General features: G+C 40.4%; 1 protein-coding gene across 1 annotated transcript; it reads left to right on the forward strand.

Annotated features, from left to right (window-relative positions):
- Positions 1–853: 853 nt before the first annotated feature.
- On the forward strand, positions 854–19,589 carry jade1 (jade family PHD finger 1). The gene is made up of 11 exons (XM_033988146.2): positions 854–1,191; positions 2,486–2,593; positions 4,034–4,098; positions 6,516–6,673; positions 6,985–7,169; positions 9,477–9,688; positions 10,130–10,297; positions 11,178–11,294; positions 11,992–12,498; positions 15,051–15,168; positions 16,130–19,589. Exons 2-11 carry the CDS (start codon positions 2,539–2,541, stop codon positions 16,906–16,908), a joined length of 2,364 nt encoding a protein of 787 aa, XP_033844037.1. The 5' UTR covers positions 854–1,191; positions 2,486–2,538; the 3' UTR covers positions 16,909–19,589.
- The last annotated feature ends 234 nt before the right edge of the window (positions 19,590–19,823 follow it).

A 19,823-nucleotide genomic window follows, 5' to 3' on the forward strand; every position in this document is an offset into this window, starting at 1 on the left:
AAGCTCACAAGAGTCCATTTTGTGTAATATATTTAAATATTCTTATTGTGAATGAGGTCAATTCTCCCCTGATCTGAGCTGTAACTTGGCCTGGTGCCGTCACATGCTTGCCTCCTATGAGAAAGGTTACATTCGTGCCATACTGTGTCAACATTCTGTGGAACATTCCAAGCAAAACAATAGAGAGAAGCAGGTGACAGACCCTCTGCGAGAAATGTTACATAGTGCACCTTTAAATATGTATTATTTTTTACAGAACTTAATATTTTTAGAGTGAAACTAATACTTAAGATGAATTGTTAGAGTAATTGTCTGGATCTAGCATCTGATTTATAAGTTAAAGTTAAATGCACAAAATCTGTCTCATTTTTGTGTCTATCCTTTAAAAATATCAAACTAAATCATATCTGAAGGAGCTGCAAGAAACACAAATGTTCAGATGATTTTATATTGTTAAATAAAGATCAAGTCACTTTAGATTTACAGTGGGAAGAACCACAACTTTACTCTAGTAAGAGTACTGTTACACTGTATAGTATATTACTTGAGTAAGAGCAAAAGTATCATGTCTGGAAACTACTCAGCGAAGTACAGTTGTTTTAAAAAGTTACAATCTAAATGCAGTTGATCATATGTAAGTATAGTATTTTACAGTTTGTGCATTTTGGATTGGTACATTCTGTAGTCTGCACGTGCTTGAAATGTTCTTTGCTGCATAATTGCACTGTTGCACAGTTATTATCATGTTTTATCTACGGTTGTCAGTTCACTGGTATTTTTTTGTATTTGTATTTTTTTTCTATTTCTGGTGCTGTGCCTTTAAAAGATAAACCCGAGCGCTCTTGTTCCCAAAAGCAGGGGACGGTGCAGCTGCGTCACCCACACACCCACATCCACGTTGTTTACACTTGAACGGCCTCAGGGCAACGTGGCTGTGCTTCGCGTCCCCGCTGCGGGATTACCGTGATTGTGCATTTTCCTGCAGTTTCCGCTCGTCTTTTGTGGAAAGTACACTGTGTACTGTGTCCTCCACTTTAGCCGAGGCGGTGCTGCCCTCGCGTGTCGCCGGGCGGAGGTGCAGTGAAGCCGGGGCTGGTCCAGCTCTCCGCCCCGCTACCGTTTGTGTCAGGCGGAACTCTGCAAACTGCGCTGCACCAAAGTGTGGCCCCGGTTCTGATCGGCCTGTGCTCTGTACGTACCCTCCACTTTTTCTAAAACTCTCGTGTTCTTGTGAATATTGCAACTGCTTTTTTCCTCGTGGTTTTGTGCAAGTTTCTGTTCGCAGTTTGTTTTCTTCAGCGCACTCCGTCATTTAAAATGGCGCCAAAGATTAACCACAGTCGTATTTTTGTGAGAAAATCTCAAAATTCTGCAAAGCCGAAACATAAACCACTTAAAAGCTCGTATGATACAGCGATCTGATGTTTAAATGTGTAAATGTAATATTATGAGAGCTTTCTAGAATATTATTGACCCCTAACCTTTGACAGGTTGCTCTAGTTTCATCAGGGGAGTGAACCATGAGACAACGCGATACGCGATGCTAACAAACATTAGCTGCAGCTAGCATGCTAACGATAGAAGCTAACCAGTTCTAATGAGGTTTTTAACCTGTTATTGTGCTGCTGTCACATATTATCAACCTGTTCGAGTGAACATGATGCTTTCATTTAGTGTTTGAGCCAAAGACTTTATAGCTGTGTGCCCGATTTAAAGAAGACAAAGAGCATGCTAAGCGGCATTAGCTAGTGCTAAACAACGCTAGCGCTTAGCCAGCTTCACTTTGATGTGGTGCGTAGCTAAGGGCTAGTCCCATGTCAAAAGTGTGCTTTATGCTCGTAACTCCCCAGTTTAATCACAAACCTCGCGCTTAAAGAATGCATATTTACGTGCACAAAGTAAACAGGAGCAGACTACTGTAAATGTGGCTCCACGCGGACTATTTTAAGACTCGTGACACACTTCGCGGCGTGTTGCATAATGTAAACAGCGCGAGCCTCCTGCTCGGCGCAGTTACGTAATGCGGGACACCGCTAAATACAGAACCCACAATGATTTTATGAGATTTTTACTAGTTTGTGGTTCTCTCATATTGCAAAAATAGCTTTAGTTCGTCGCTATATTTATATTCGTTTATACTTTGAAGGAGCCGCTACGGCCTGGGCAGTGTTTACTCAGGTGCATGATGGGAAATGAAGTCCGAGACTTGTCAATTGGGAACCACGAAAAACATTTATAAAAACAAGACATATTCGCTTATTTTACCATTTACAATGGGTACTTAAAACATAAGATATAATACTGTTATTTTTGTCTTTTTGTACATTTTCATTTTACGAAAACAATTGGGTTTTGTTGACTGTTTGGTCTCAGCTTTCTTCTCTGCTGGGCTCTTATTTTAAGTGACTTGTCCCAAATATGAATATGAGCTGAACCTAATTTGCCCTGTTATACAGGTCGTACATTAAAATGATTTTCTGTACAGGTAATTCCACTTCCCTGGTTTTTGCATTAAATTTGGGTGTCGCTCCGCGGACGATGATGATGAAGAGGAGCAGGCATCCGAGCAGCAGCGAAGACTCTGACAATGGCAGTGAGTACATACTGACTCAAAGTGGACACTAGAAAGAGCCAAAGTAAAGGGTCAATTTTTGGTTGTGTTTGATTCAGTATTTCTGAGTCAAATTTAGGCCAGAGCCAATGTCCGAAATTAGTGAAGCAGTTAGTTTGTCTTGCTTTGATTTCACTTTCCTAGCATGAGTGAGTAGTCTTATGTAGTAAAAGTAGGTGACATTTTAGGGTTGTCAAAAAAATCAATATCCAGATAAATAATTCTAAAACTAGTATATAGAAACACAACTGTCTTGATATGTTTCAGAACTAGTATAAGACCACGAGGTGATGAATAAGAAACTACCATTGTGTGTTAAACATGAAATAATGTTGTCTTTGGAGTATAGACAAACTTTGCAAACTAGCAATAAATTATATGCACGCGCCATCATATTTGTTTGAATGGCTTATGCTGTTATCTGTCAGATCTTTGTAGGAAAAATGAACTTGTTCTTTAACCAATCTGTAATTTGAACTGGATATGACAGAAATACAAGGAAATGGAGATGTTGATGAAAATCTTAACTTAAGCGAAATTAGTTATGTACACAATACAGGCAATATCAGTTTGTGGTGTTCAGACAGGAGGAGGAGAGGACGGTCTTGGAGGAGGAAGAGGAGGTTGATTGAGGTTAAGCAGGAGCAGAGCAGGAGACAGTTTAGGGACAGGACTCGAGTGGACTTCTACAGAGAAACAACCAGGTCGGCATGGCAACAAGGCTCACAGTCCACAGAGACTCAACTGTTTAATCAAATAACTTTTTCTTCTAAATCATATTAAAAAAAAACATTCCGAGCTGACCATAGTGCTGTACAGACAATATATAATATGATAAACAACATTAAAAAACACAACCTGAACATATCGTACCAGTACTTCCTTAACTTTTCTCTACGGTCAATGCTTTGTGCTTTTGGCTTTTAAATCAGACCTATTCTAATAAAAATCAACTGTATTTGAAGTGGTTCGTGCATGTTGGTCATTTTAACCGAAATTGTAAATCCCTGCTAAACCAGAAGTGCGAGCAGGAAGGGGCGTTACCTTCAACAGCCTTGCTCCAGATTGACTTTTTGGTTGCTGTGACACTCGTGGTCAGAATTCCAAATATGAAACTGGGTTCCAAATTTTCCACTTTAACTGCTCTAGCCTCAATGAGCTTCATTTGACTGGAGCCGAACGCTGTGGGTGACGTCACACTCACTTAGTCCACTGCTTTACACAATCTGTTTAAAGCGTTTGAATTGTTTATGCTATATTTGTAAAAAAAAAAAACTGAAGCGGAGATCGGCCTAATGAGCTGCTTATCTCATCTGTTTTCCTAATTTGATCTCATAACTGAACTGAATTAAAGCGGCTGCAAAGGGAATAGGAAATGATTTGTAATTTTTGTAATATTCATTTTTATTTATTTTTGTCCAGGTAACTCCACCTGCTGGTCACATTCATCTCAACACAGACGAGGGACAGGACAGAAGCCCTCAGAGGTACAGTTGTGTCTTTTACTCAAAGGCGTCTAGCTTTAGAATGGGGAAAAAGTCTTCAAAATGTTGTGTATAACAGGAAGCATAGTATTTTGTTTTAAGTTCTTAATCATTATGGCAATGGTCCTAATTTCTCATTATTATGAAACCCATGGACAGTACAGTGCTATAGTTTACTGCAGTGACTGAGGTCTGCACACAACACTGCAGACTCATGAATGTTCATACAGTATTTTTTGTCAGACTCTCATTTCCCAACCAAGAAGAGAAGAAAAACAAAATGGGGTCTCAGAAATACACATAGCTGTGCTAAACCTCAAATTAAAATGTTCGTGTAGTAGGTGGGTGTATTTCAATACTAGGGGTGGGAGATACTGCTATACTTGTATGTAACAAGTAACAATATTCAGACAGTATTATGGAGAAATGACCATACATGTCTTTTTAAATAAAATGCATAAAAATAATGAAATTGAATAACTAATAATAAAGATTCTATACAAAAATGCACAAATATGATATTTTTCTTCCATTTTTATCTTTAATCAGCTATTTTTTTGGAGCATGTTTTTACATTAACGTTTTTATATAACTCTCACAATATTATTAATGGCTGAAGTCTCTAACCATCACTGAAGAATTACACCGTTTGGTTTGAGACGTGAACGATTTGAGAAACAAACTGTGGTCTCTGTTGAATCTAAGTTTGATAAAGTCTCTTATCTTCTGGCTGCAGTGAGAGGGCGGGGCATGAGGTCTCCAACTCCCTGCTGCTCCAATCAGATTAAAGCAAAACAAAATGACTCAGTTTACGATTGGTTGATTTTTGTCAAACCAGATGTAAACAACAAGAAGCACTCGCTCACGTGACAAGGTTTAAGATAATATATAAACATTAACTTTGTGTTACTGTGTTAGGAGATAGTACCGTAATTCATTCAGAGATAAAAACATTTATTTTATTTATTTGAATAGGGACAGATACAACAAACAGATTAACAGTTCAGTTATCTGAATAAGGTATCACTGTATACAGCTGAGGCAGATTCACACACAGCAGTCCCAGAAGGGCTTTAAAACTGTTCAGATTTCACTAAAAAACAGAGGGATTATTGTAGGAAAAAAAATTGAGAGAATTTGTCAGAATTAAATATCAAAATATGACAGTTACATTTCATTCTCTCTCAGCCCCCCCCTCTATACTCTCCTCCTGCCCCCCCACCCCTCCCATAGTCTCCCCACTGTCTCCACATACTCCCTCACATATTCTCTTCCCCCTCCTTTGTCTAAAATTAGATGTAACTCTGGACACGTTAATTGAATAATAATTAACTCAGAGGAAGAGACACAAACATGAACAGATGGAGATAAAGGTTATGACGGGACATTATTGATGATCCGCTCCCAGTGAGGGAGGCTTTAGAGCAATACAACGTGTAAAGGCCAAATAAAATAAGTTTTAGTTTAATCTGTTTCTTGGCTGAATAGTTTTGCTGTTTGTGATAGGCCGATGATCAAAACATAGATAATCTGTGTTTCCCTGAGGTCTGGGTAAGGCTCTGGTGGCACACATCATTTTATTTTGAATAATCTAATAATATAAATCTCACTTATTGCCCATGTTCAACCTTTAAGATTCATTTTTGCCCAGCGTTGTCTTTTATTATAAATGTAATCACATTTTTTAGTTACATTTCTTTATGCCAATATAGTCCAAATTGTTTTTAGACCATGGGGGCCACCATAGTCTCCTCTATTAATGGGAAACACATGTTTAACACACAAAGCCTGCATATTTAGGCTGAGTTCTTCTCTCAAACTGAAGACACTCTGTTCCACCCTATGATGTCATGTGGTAAAACAGGAAGTGCTCCACTGTGTTTTTAAACTCCACACACCTTCACTAGAATAATTTAGATCATTTCAGCCCCGGAACTGCCAATCTCTACTGAACTAAAAGTAAAAGGACCTGTTAACTTAAACTACTATTTCATGACATCACAAGGTGAAACAGCATTTTGAGCTTTGGAGATGTAGACAGACTAATAATAAAGTGTTACTCAAACATGTGTGAATGAAACAAAACACAACTCCAGGTCTGTTTTTGAGAAGTCCATTTTGTGTGATATGGGATGTTGAAGAAAATGGTTCCATTTTCTGTCTCTACGCTGGTATTGGTGAATATTGGCAAAGTCAAAATATTGATATCAGTTTGATAACTGAAAAGGCTGAATCGACGCATCTCAAGTTGTTTAAAGTGACGGGTGTTATAATGTTTTCATGTAATATGAGTTTAAATGCATTTGTTGAAGTTTAACACACTTCTCTTGTCTTCATTTAATCTACATCTGCTCATGTCTCACACCTGGATATAGTTCCCTGGTTAGTTCATTAAACTGGTTGTTGTTCTGTGTTCGCAGGTGTTCCGTACTGACCTGATCACAGCCATGAAGGTGCCGGATTCATATGCCCTGAATCCGGAGGACTTCTACTTCTTGGCCGACCCCTGGAGGCAGGAGTGGGAGAAGGGGGTGCAGGTCCCCGTCAGTCCCCACTCCATCCCACAGCCCCTGGTCAGGTACAGAGGAAATGCAAAGGAAGACTGTTTTCCTTAAAGCGGCAGTTGCAGACAGAGGGAGCACATTTTTTCAACGTAAAGTGAATTGGAGCCAGAGTCGATGGAGCCAGAAGCGGGCTCATGATCACTTCTTGTTTGAAACGTGACAGCTAGCGCCTTAGCTATGTCCATTTATATATACAGTCTCTGGCTATTTTGCAAAACAAAAAGTCTTCACTCAAAATTACAATTGCTGAAAAAGCCATAACTCCTGTATGCTCAGCACCATGTCCTTTAATCCAAGTCTGCTTCTGGTCTATTGCATACTCCAGAGTGCTGTCGGAGAAGGGGAAGGAGGTGATGTTTGTGCGTCCCAAGAAGCTGATCCGGACGTCGGGCTCGGAGGCTCTGGGATACGTGGACATCCGGACTCTGGCGGAGGGAATGTGCCGATATGACCTGGATGAGGAGGACGTAGCCTGGCTGCAAGAGGTCAACCAGGAGTTCAGCGACATGGGTGAGAGCAGGGCACAGTTTAAACTGAAGCACTGGGGATCAGAGTAAAAAATGAGGTACAGCTCCTTTAAAACTGACTAGTTCTGTTAATGTTTAAACGGTTTGCAGAGGTCCAAACTTATTCCTTACTTTCCTAATCCATTCCAAGCATTGTAATTATTCACAGTGATGAATTTTTTAAGCGATTTTTTACATCTTTCAGAGTCTAGAGCGGAGTTTTGCTGGCACTATAATACTAACAAAAACTAGCATGCTAACATGCACTTCTAGATTATTGGACAATAAAATGCTTCTATATCTAAATAGATGCAGACACCCTACAGCAGACTTATTTTGACCTCAAGAGCTGCTTCTACAGTACATCTATATACAGTCTATGGTCCCACCAGTAAAATGGAAAGTGAGTGTGACATCACCCACAGCTTTCGGCTCCAAATGAAGCTCATCGAGGCTAGAGCAGTTATAGGGGCCAATTTGGAGCAGAGTTCCATATTTGGAGTTCTGTCCGCGGGTGTCATGGCAACCAAAGAGCCAATGCGGGGTGAGGCTGTTGCAGTTAACGCCCCTTCCCTTAGCGACGCTGTCAATCAAGCCTGTAATGCCAGTGGGAGTGACCTTGGGGAAAGAAGGCATCTGATTTGTCTGTTATTAATGTTCATATCTTGATTCATGGGCACAATAGAGAAATAAAAACAGAGCGAGGGGCCCCAATTCACTTTGCATTGATCCCATCCTATTTGGAATGCAGTGGCTAGCAGGTTAACTATGTCCATTTATATATACAGTCTATGGTTGGGGCACATTTAACTCAAATACATGTACAACTACTCTAATGCCACAACACAATAACCCTAAAACAGATTACAGTGTTCCCTTGTCTATCGCGGGAGTTACATTCCAAAAATAACTCGTAAAAAATAAAGATTTATACTTCGCGGATTTCATTTATTGTAATTATTATATGTGTTTTGCAGCTATAAAACCCCTCACCACACACTTTATACACTTTCCTCAGACAAAATTAACGTTTTCTCACATTTCTGTGGTTTAAAATATAAGCACAGTGTTATAGAACAAAACCAAATACTATATTGTACAGTAAATAAAAATGACAGCTTGTAGAAATACTGTAACTAACTTAATTTTAATGATCAACCTATGAGGTTGGATACATAAATGATTAATAGTGACTCACGCTCACGATTAATAGTGATGCGTATTTCACAGTTCCTCTGACTGCGCCTCTGCGTCCTGGCGCTCTCCACTGTAGTGTCTCGCAATGTTCTTTTTCTTGCAGTCACGGATCCACAAAGCTAAAGCAGACTCCATCCACACGATGGTCTTGGTGCGGGCAGTTACAACTCTTTTTGCATCCTTGTTCAAACTTATTGCTGCTGTCGTCCTTATTATTATCCTTATTATCTTACATGCAAAGTCTCCAGTGGACGTGAGTCTTGGCAGCCCTGCGTCGCGCCGCAAATCTGGCATTGATGAGGTGCGTTTTGAGCGTTCAGGCGTCAGATGCTCTGTACGTGCGTCCAAAAGTTGAAAAAGCTGAACTTTTTGGTTCGGTGTGCAGCGTCAATCAATCAGAGACTACACTCTGGTGACAAAGCAGTGTCATTATCAAGAACAAGTAGAAGGACATCAGCCACAAACTAACGGCAACTTAATTATGCTGGGTGCACCAGCTGCATAAAGGCTAGTCACGGACCCAGACACGCCGCAGAGTCGATCACCTTCGTTGATATTTTTTTTTGTAATAAATGCACTCTCTCGCCCTGGTCTGCAGCATTCACAAAGACACAGGGAAAACAAAGCATCCATAGGCACTCACAGACCGCAATGGACGCTCTGGACACACGTCCATGACACGCGTCAGAGGCGCCTGCCCTCAAACATAGAGGCTTCCAATGTGTTCTTGATGCCCCAGTGTTTCAGAGTCACATTGCTAGCATCGAACATTTATGTAAATTTGGCTGAACGCATTCTGTACTGTACAGGAGACATGGCATGTCCCTTAGCTAATCAAGATGCAGAACACAATGTGCGCTCATAGACTGTAAAAAAGCATGCAAAATTGCACACAAAAAAATCCACAAAAAGTGAACCGCGAAATAGCGAGGGACCACTATATAAGAATAATGGGAGTAACCCTGTAGATACGTTCAGGACTGTTGTTTATTTTTTAACTGACATTGAGTTAGGGCCAGATAACACTTTGCACTTTGAACCAAAGTATGTCTTAAAGCTCATATAGGCCACATATCGGTGTAAACCAAGCTGAACTCCTCTCTCTCACGTTTAGCGTTGCCTCGTGTGGATGAGGCGTCCATGGAGCGTGTGCTGGAGGAGCTGGAGCGGCGTTGTCACGAGAACATGGCAGTCGCGGTAGAGACGCAGGAAGGGCTGGGCATCGAGTTTGACGAGGATGTGGTGTGTGACGTGTGCCGCTCGCCCGATGGAGAAGAGAACAACGAGATGGTCTTCTGTGACAAGTGCAACATCTGCGTGCACCAGGTCTGTGCCAGGGCGAGAACCAACAAGAATCAATATATCGATCTAATATGGCGGTCTATCATAAATATTCACAAAAACATATTAACTCAAAAATAATAAAAAAAAGAAGCAATTGACTATTTTCCTCAATAATACTTTTAATATGCTTACTGAGGGCTTCTAGATAGAATTTGTTTTAAAGGTCTTATATAACACAAATTGGACTCTTGTGAGCTTTATGCCATGTTATAATGTTCCCTCCTCAAAACATACCTGGAGTTGTGTTTTCTTTCATTCACACATTTGAGTAACCCACAACTCTGATGATGAAACTACATTAGAACAGATCAGAGAATAGTGTAATATGGGCCCTTTACAGTCACATGAGAGTTTCATAAGACAGGACTTCATTGCTCTTACAGTGGACTGATGTTTCCCAAATCTACCACCTCTTCTCCTCAGGCCTGTTATGGGATCCAGAAGGTGCCCACCGGGAGTTGGTTGTGTCGAATCTGTGCCCTGGGGATCCTCCCGAAGTGTCAGCTCTGTCCAAAGAACGGAGGAGCCATGAAGCCGACTCGCAGTGGGACGAAGTGGGTCCATGTCAGCTGTGCCCTGTGGATACCTGAGGTGAGAGGAAGTTAAACAGGAATAGCTAGTGAATGACACGCTTCCTTGGTGCTGTACATGGAAGTCTGTGGCTAAATGTTTGAGTGTGTGGTCCAGAGCGGTATTTGAATCAGTGGACACAAACTGTATAAAGAAGTGGACTGAGTGTGACGTCACCCACAGCATTCAGCACCAGTCAAATGAAGCTCATCGAGGCTAGAGCAGTTATAGGGGACAATTTGGACCAGAGTTCCATATATGGATTTCAAACAAGTATTATAACAACCAAAGAGCCAAATACGGAGTGAGGCTGTTGAAGGTAACGCCCCTTCCTGCCCACACCACTGATTTAGCAAGGAGTGGGCTTAACAACTGTCAATCAAATCTGTTGATAATGCTAGCAGGAGTGACCTCGGGGAAAAAAAACGCTTTATTTGTCTGTTATTAATCGTGAGATGATGGCAAAATAAACCAGGATCATTTAGAGAACTTTATTGTGAACATTTTAAGACCAAAATGACGAGTCTGACAGCAGCAGCAGTTACAGAGAGAGGGGTGTTTTTTAATGTAAAGTGAGTTGGAGCCGGAAGTGCACCCATGACCCACCTATTTGGAACGTGGCCGCTAACAGGTTAGCCATGTCCATTTATATATACAGTCTATGCTCTTGCCTGAAACATTATTGGTAGAACTGTTAGACACTGACCCACAGGTCAGAGGTGTCGATGCACAGGTCAAGTCACTGTCCATCCTACAACACAGACTGACCAAGGCTCTCGTATCCAGATTTGCTGCTATTAATCCAGTTTTCTTCATTAGAGAAGACATTTAGCCTTTTATTTGGAATGGTATAGTTTTGTGTATGTTTTCGTGTGAATAATTTGTTTTCTTCTGGCTCCAGGTGAGCATTGGGAACCCAGAGAAGATGGAGCCGATCACAAACGTGTCTCACATCCCCAGTAACAGATGGGCCCTGATCTGCTGCATCTGCAAAGAGAAGACGGGGGCCTGCATCCAGGTGAGGGAGGCAGTTTTATAGTTTTGGCGATTAATTTATTAATTATTGGAAATAATTAATTAATGTATTTACTTCACCTGTCCCAAATGTGTGATGCTCGTGAGCGATCACATGTTCCACAGTATGGCATTACATGCATCCATCTGTCTCCATGGAGTAGTGCTGTAAGAAGGAGCAGTTTAAACACATTGAGTAGTGAAGCAATAGCAGCCCTCAGGACAAAAGTGCCCCTCCCCTGCAGCATCGCAGCAGCCACCAGGGGGAGCCATCTGTCACAGCCAATGACCCTGTGCATATAATATACATGTTCAATTCAATTCATTTTATTTTTGTAATGCCCAAAATCACAACAGTTGTCTTGAAGGGCATTCAATGTTATAGAGCGTGTACAGAAATGTCTGTGTGTCAGATGCCCTCACGTTTCAGTCCTCTCTCAAATGTTGATGCTCTTGGATGTGTTTTTAAATTGTAAACATTGAACAGAATCCTCCAGTAAAGAAAATAGTCACAAATTACAGATATTTTGTCCACATCATTCAAGCCTACATGGAGATGAAAGGTTAGTTAATAATGCAAGACGAATAAGTTTAAAGCTACGCTGTGGGACATGTCTGGCAAAGCAGCATCTCCATAGAGACAAGCAAGAAAGTTACGTAGTGCTTCTTTAACTGTATACATTTCCTTGTTTCCATTCCAGTGCTCGGCCAAGAACTGCCGCTCTGCTTTCCACGTGACCTGCTGCCAACACGCTGGCCTTGAAATGAACACGATTCTGACCGAAGAGGAGGAGGTCAAATTTAAAGCGTTCTGCCCCAAACACTCAGGTCTGGAGGAGTCTGAAGATGGACAGGACCCAACCGGGGACGGTCAAAGCCCCAAGAACTCCAAACGAACCAACAAAAGAGATGAGGAGAGCGTCGCCGAAGCGGAAAAGAGGGTGAATCTACGGAAACTGAAGCTACAAGAGATGGAGGATGAGTTTTATAAATTTGTGGATCCAGAGGAGGTGGCAACGCATTTGAAAGTCGCCCGGGAAACAGTGGACTTCCTGTTTCAGTACTGGAAGCTGAAGCGAAAAGCGAACTTCAACCGGCCGCTGGTGACGCCCAAAAAAGACGAAGAGGACAGTTTGGCACGACGTGAACAGGAAGTGTTGAGAAGGAGGCTCCAGCTTTTTACGCATCTGAGGCAGGACCTGGAGAGGGTAGGTCGCTACCAAACTCAGAGGAGTAAATAAAATGTGATACATGAACAGTGAAGGTTTGTTTCTAGAGTATTTCAGGTAAATTTCAAATCAAAGGCTGTGTCTGAATTTTATTGGTGTCCAAATGACTGAGTGAAAAAGTAGTGCACTTAAAATTTCCCACAATGCACCTTGAAAAGTAGTATCCAGCGCTGTTCACTAGAGCGGTCAATATAGACCACAATGCATTGCGAGAGTCGTAAAAACAACAGTGGACAGAGACAGGTCTTTAACTGGACACAACACGACTGAATGAAGCAGATAGAAGTGCTGGTGTATCTCACTGTCCTGATTATGAATAAAACACTCTTAAATAAACTGATATGGTGTAAAGATGCTAGCGTTAGCTGCTTTAGCTCAAGCTGTTAAAAGAGCAAGAATTTCCACATCTCAGATTTAAAAAAATTAAGAACCCAGTGCGTTTGTGTAAAATCCATCTTAACAAAAACTTCTAAATTTGTTATGATTATTATTAGTCCATAAAGACTTGTGCCAGTTCAATCTGATCGTTATTTATGACACAAATCAAGTTTTATCAGTTTAGACTTTAGACTAGACCCAGAGTCACATGACCTAAGTGTAGTGAGCTGTGTCTGAATCTCTCTGAATGAGTCTCCATAGAGTCCACTCTGTATTTCAAAGGCATTGCATTGGCTTTGAAATGAAGAATGAGCTCATGTCCCAGAGCCGCGGGGAACCACGAGCCATTTTGTCTATATCCGTTATGTAATTATTTAAAGAGTCTTCAGAAGGAAAAGTGTTGTTTAGGCCTGTCACATTAACACTATACTGACTTATGGTTCAGTATGTGCCAGATAGAACAGTCATTTTTGAGTGCACTGTGTTCCAAATTATTATGCAAATGATTTTTTTATTTTATTTTGTCAAACTGTCAGTATAAATGACCTTCATCATTAGTTTCAAGTCATCAACCTTTAGAGTACAATTCGAATGTTGTTGAACAAACGTCATAAGAGTATTTAAAAAAATAAAAACTTAAAATGCACTGTTCCAAACTATTATGCACAACAGAGTTTCAAACCATGTTATTGTTGTAAAGAACTGAAAATTGTCATTTGTTTATTTTTCAATTAGAAGCATTAGCATTTTACTGAAATCAAAAGCTATTTCAATCAAAACATCTCAACAGGTCAAGTTACATTTTAACAAGGACCCCTTATTTGAGAGGAGCTTCACAATTCTCGCATCCATTGAACTTGTGAGTTTGTGGAGAGTTTTTGCTTGAATTTCTTTGCTGGATGTCAGAATAGCCTTCCAGAGCTGCTGTTTGGATGTGAACTGCCTCCCGCCCTCGTAGATCTTTTTCTTGAGAATGCTCCAAAGGTTCTCAATAGGGGTGAGGTCAGGGGAGGATGAGGGCCACACCATGAGTCTCTCTTTTATGCCCATAGCAGCCAATGATGCAGAGGTATTACTTGGAGCATGAGATGGTGCATTTTTGCATGAAAGCACAGTTCTTTTTGTACCATGGACAAATGTGGTCAGTCAGAAGAGGTCATTTTCACACCTTAAGGGGCCCTAAAGGGGCCGAAAGCACAGTTCTTTTTGTACCATGGACAAATGTGGTCAGTCAGAAGAGGTCATTTTCACACCTTAAGGGGCCCTAAAGGGGCCGACCAGCTCTCTCCCCATGATGCTGGCCCAACACATGACTCCGCCACCTCCTTGCTGACGTTGCAGCCTTGTTGGGACATGGTGGCTGGCATGGGCATGGTGGCATGGTGGACTGAGCTGACAAACTAATAGTCCCAGGTGTCTGAGAGAGATTTCACTGACCCAAAGAGCCCTGAGACACTATACCATCCATGAGTTTCACTGGAAAACAAAAAAAAAAGTTTTGTGACACTTAAACACAATTTGCATAATAATTTGGAACACTGTGTATTTATGGTACTAGTCGGGAACTTGGTTATTTTTCTGTTTTACAATTAGATTTGAGCTGTGGAGGGCTGAATACATAACTTCTATGTCAGATACAAACTTTCTACTAAAGTGTTTCATTTTGCCATTTATTGCAGCTCATGTTTTGAACCATATTGTACATTTTGAATATTTTTTGGAGGATAGTTCTACTTTAGAATTATGATGAGGGTGGCATAAAATAGTTTCAATATTACCGTTTATTGTATATACTTTCTTCAGCGATTATATCAAACTTCAAAATATTTTATTGTGACAGACCGTGTGTGTGTGTGTGTGTGTGGGGGGTGTGTGTGTGTGTGTGTGTGTGAGATCAATACCAGGCTAACGTACAAAATTAATATTTTGGATCAATTTTATTATACACGTTTTGCATTCATTATGACTCAGTTCACCCAAATATTCAAATGGGCTGTTACATTTTAGTGGCACCACAGGACTGCTGCTGGGTCGTTCATGTTTGTAGCTTTAGTGCAGTTTTTATAAATGACGTTCTGCTTTGTGTCATATTGTAAATGTCATGTTTCAAAGCTTTAGACTAAAGCCTTCTCACTAAACCCTGGTCTCCTCAGGTGCGTAACCTGACCTACATGGTGACCCGGAGGGAGAAGATGAAACGCTCCATGTGGAGGATCCAGGAGCAGATCTTTCAACACCAGGTCCGACTTCTGGACCATAAACTGCACTCAGGTCAGTCCCACTCGGGTCAGCCTCAATCCCACAGACTTAGGAACACTAAAAGAAAACCACTTTCAAATTAATTTTCATTTGCTTTAATAAACCACTGAGAGCTTGCACTAATGGTTAGTCAAATTACATTGTGGGTAGTGTTTGAGGGTATCACCACGACATAAAGATACATCAAATGTATTTGTACTTTTCAGCATATGTGCTATCAGCCTAAAATTTCCAGGGCAGACTGATTTTGTTTTTGACCACTTGCTGCCGAAATAGTACACACAAAGCTTTATATGAAGATTTTCTTTTAACACCTGTGCAAAGCGATATCTGCACAAAACATGACTACACCGCCCTCTTATGGGCCAAGACATTATTTGGATAAAATTATCTAAATCAGAGCTTATCGGCTGCTCTGGATTCTAAACAATCTGCATTAATTTTATGATGACAAAAGAAACATGGACTGACGGACTTTTATTAGACATAGTAAAGTGACAGGAACGTTTTTTGTAAAGTAATGGGAAAGTTCTTAAACTGAGCAAGACCGTGTTTAAAGAGTGCGAGAGTTTTTTAAAGGGTGGGTGAGAGAGTTGCAGATTGGGGATTATTTATGTTTTGATTTGTGTGATTTTAATGTCTTTCTTATTCTGTAAAGCACTTTGTACAGCACAATTCATACACAAGGTAATTCAAATAAACTTGCCTTGCATTAGTCATGAAAAAACCCATATAGGTCAATCTCTAATTATTACTGCAGGTCAGCAAACTTTCCCCCCCCAAAGACAGCAAAGTTGCACATTTACAGCACCGGAGAGCACAAGTGCCACAAGTACACATAGAACACTAGGCAAATGAAACATGCCAGTTAACCAATCACAGTCTCCTTTGTTTATCCGAGTGACATTTTACCCGGTTAACCGTGAACACCCATAATTGACTCCATTCATCGCATGTTTTCTTGTTTCTGCAGGCGACCCGTCGGCCAAAGACCTGGAGCAGCTGCTGTCTCTTGGCCTGGTCTCGTCTCAGTCCACTCTGAATCACACCTCTTCCTCAACGTCCCGGAAATCCAAACATCACAAGAAGAAGAAACGCAGGAAAAGCCACGAACAGAGAGATTTAGCACATTCAAGTCCATCTGAAAAAGCCACACTCCAAACCCATAGCCAAACCCATAGCCAAACTGCTAACGATGTCACTTGTGAGGCTCTGGAGGCTAAATTTGAACTGCAAAATGAGGAAATCCAACCCCAAAATTTTGAGCAAGATGTTGCCATAAAAGTTGAAGGCAAAAGAAATGAAGATGGTGAAGTTTTAAGGCATAAACGCAATCTCAAAAAGCAAGAAAAACGGAAAAAAACTACACAAAATGGATTCAAAGACCGCCAGTTGTCCATACACTTGGTAGACATTCGCCATAAGGATTCTGATAGCTACGTTATGTACGGAGACTGGGACGCTAATGATGCTAATGTGCGGCTAAAGGCTAACCCAATAGTTCCAAATGGGTTGTCGAAGAAACATCAAGCTAACGGCACGGCTAACGGGAGAAGTTGGGGGAAATTCAGGATCCCGAAACGGAAATTTGAAAACGAGGATTTGAACAAGCAGCGTAAGGCTATGCTAAAGCCGCTAACAAACTCGAAACAGCGACTGGATGCTGATTCTGATTTGAAACGTTGCAACGGGAATGAAGGTACGCTAACTCGACGCTATGATTTTATCCGCCGCGGAGTACTAGCGTCCTGATAGCGAAAATGAGGTGTTCCGCGTAGAAAAACAAAAAGCTCTTTACATATTTTGTGATAATGCCTAGAGTAAGCCAGAGGTGATATTTATTTTGTATGTTGCTACATATTTGGAATTATTTTGAGCTAGGATTATTTTTTCAATGTTAGAGATGTCAAGTTGCCATATGAGGTGGAAAAGCTCAGCAGTTTGAAGTGCGTTTGAATGAGTTCACAGGCAACCACAAATCCAAGATTCGTGGTTATATTTTCCTTTTTCAATTTAGACTGAATAGTTTTTTTTAAATAGTGAAAATTCAAAAGATGGTTTATTCCAGTTCGATATAAATTGGATAGCACATAATTTAACTCCCAACAGAGGGCGACATTACCAATGGAAAGGTTTTTTGTTTATATATATATATTTTATACCATAAAACTGGTACCAGATTTCCACAACATAATCCTTGAAGGATATGTTTGGAGTGCTCAGATCCCAGCCAGCCAATAGCGATGAATAATCTAGGAGAAAATGTGTAACTGTCCAGAAGAATTGACCAAAAGAAATATGACAAAATAGTACAAAAATCACATTTCAGAACATGTTCAAAACATGTACAGATCTAATCTACAGGGATAACATGCAGAATAAGACACACAGGGACATTTCAGAACATGTTTGTACAGATCTAAACTACAGGGTTAGCAGGGTTAACATTGGAGTTTTCATACTTACAAGCGCTGTACCTGACTTTTATTTCTTTAAGAATGTTAAAAACAGCTAGTTCACTTAACAGTTTGGTCCAAAGTTATTTCTCACTTACCTCATGCATTCAGAACACCCTAATTATTCACCATGATGAGTTTATAAGCACTTTTCACAACTTTTAGAGACCAGAGCTGAGTTTTGTCATAACAGTAAAGCTAACAACTAGCAGGCTAACTCGCACTTCCTGATTCTCGAACAATAAAACGCTTTATAAATGGATGCAGGCTTATTCTAGGAGCAGCTTACACAATACATCTGCACTGGGAAAGACACATTTTGGTCAAATACACTGGGCAAATCTGGTACTACAGATTTTTTGCCACCCCAATTCATTTTTACTATTCAAATATTTTTCAGTATTATTGCGCTGGTTCTTGGACCTTCTACCACGTGTACAGAGTTTTGTAACTGGGCTCAAATTAGAGTTAATCTTTTCAGTTGGGATCTTTGTTTGGATAATGTTAGTCTTTGTTATGTCATTACTTGTATACTGACTTGAACTTAAAATAGTGTTAATTAAAAAGGTCCTGTATTCTGATGGATGCCTCACTCAAACTCACCTTAAACTGAACCAAGCCTCTTATTTTCTCAAGTGTGATTGTAGTTTGGGACCATAAGCTCAGATGTAAACCAGCCCTGTTTCCACTACATGATACAGTTCATGCTATTAGGTAGAGCTATACTTTTAGTCAAATTTTAGTAGTTTTTTTAAGTCATCTTGATGTATTTTAGAGAGTTTCATCATCAATTTTAAGTGTTACTCTAGTATAGTCTTACATTATTACAAAAATACTCCAAAAATGAAATAAGAAAAATATATATCTGTATTGGTGCTTCAGTAGCTCCATCAGGTGGTGGTTCAATTTCCTGCTACTGGCATCGTACACTGTGCTGCCCTTGATCAAGACACTTCAGTCATCTTTATCAATGTGCTGCTGTGGGTTGTAGAAGGAAAATTAATATATATTAAAATCATTAAAGATTAAAAAAAATTGGTCTCAAATGACCAGTACACGTGTATCTGCAGGTTTAACTCTGCATCTATGGCATTGTTCAATGAAAAGTGTAGTGTAGTTTTGTGTTAAATTTTATTTAAACCCATTTTGGTCCTAATTTTCTTTTCATATTCATAATAAACCATGATCTGACCCATATAGTGTGGAAACGGGGCTTGTGTATTTACCATAGACTGTATAAAATGGATTGAGTGAGTGTGACGTCATCCACGGCGTTCGGCTCCAGTGAAATGAAGCTCATTGAGGCTAGAGCCGTTTTAGGGGACAATTTGGAGCAGAGGTCCATATTTGGAATTCTGATCGTGAGTATCATAGCAACCAAAGAGCCAATCTGCAGCAAAGCTGTTGAAGGTACCACCCCTTCCCACCCACACCTCTGATTTAGCAGGGAGCTGGCGCTTGGCAACACTGTCAATCAAATCCTGTTGCTAACGCTAGTGGGCGTGACCTCGGAGAAAGAAGGGGTCTGATTTGCCATTAATGTTCATATCTTGTTTCGAGGGCAAAATCGTGAAATAAAAATACAAGGGTCTTGTAGGGGGGGTTAATACAAACATTTTAATACACTAAAATGATGAGGCTCACTGAATCGATGGAACCAGAAGCACGACCATGCTCACTTATTTGGACCGCGTCGGTTAGCACGTTAGCTATGTCCATGTATGTATACAGTCTATGGTGTTGATGTATTTTTGGAAATAATAGTTAATCTTCAGGCAGGAGTCACAGGCTTAAATCAGTGTAGGACTTGTCTCTCTGCTTCAGACTTGGATGTTGTGAATGATGTGAGCATTTAGCTGTAGCTGAACTTGTGCCTAAACTTTTGTCAATGACGCGTTTGCACTACGGAGCGTCCGCCGTCGACCTCCGCCGCTGCTCTACTGCTGTTATGCAAGTCTGTTCTGTCTTGAAATAAAAACTGGAAAACTACTTTTGCTTTTTTTTAAAAAAACAAAACAAAACACAACACTTTATGATAGAGGTTGATGTTCAAATGGTTGAGAGGTGGGCAGAGTAGCCAAATATGACACTCTTACAGTACAATAGATTCTGCAGACAAGTGTGGACTCACTTGTCTAACTTGAGTGAAGCACAAAACTGTTAATCTGAGGAGAGAACATGCTGCCGGCTGTGGACTTTTAAGATTATTTA

The sequence above is a fragment of the Periophthalmus magnuspinnatus genome, chromosome 22, assembly GCF_009829125.3.
Source record: "Periophthalmus magnuspinnatus isolate fPerMag1 chromosome 22, fPerMag1.2.pri, whole genome shotgun sequence".
Lineage (NCBI taxonomy): Eukaryota > Metazoa > Chordata > Actinopteri > Gobiiformes > Gobiidae > Periophthalmus > Periophthalmus magnuspinnatus.

Excerpts from the sequence above, each read along its gene's own strand:
- jade1 (XM_033988146.2), top strand. The coding sequence starts at position 2,539 with ATGATGATGAAGAGGAGCAGGCATCCGAGCAGCAGCGAAGACTCTGAC. Across the intron at positions 2,594-4,033 it reads CGAAGACTCTGACAATGGCA|GTAACTCCACCTGCTGGTCA; the intron begins GTGAGTACATAC and ends ATTTTTGTCCAG. Across the intron at positions 15,169-16,129 it reads GGACCATAAACTGCACTCAG|GCGACCCGTCGGCCAAAGAC; the intron begins GTCAGTCCCACT and ends TTGTTTCTGCAG.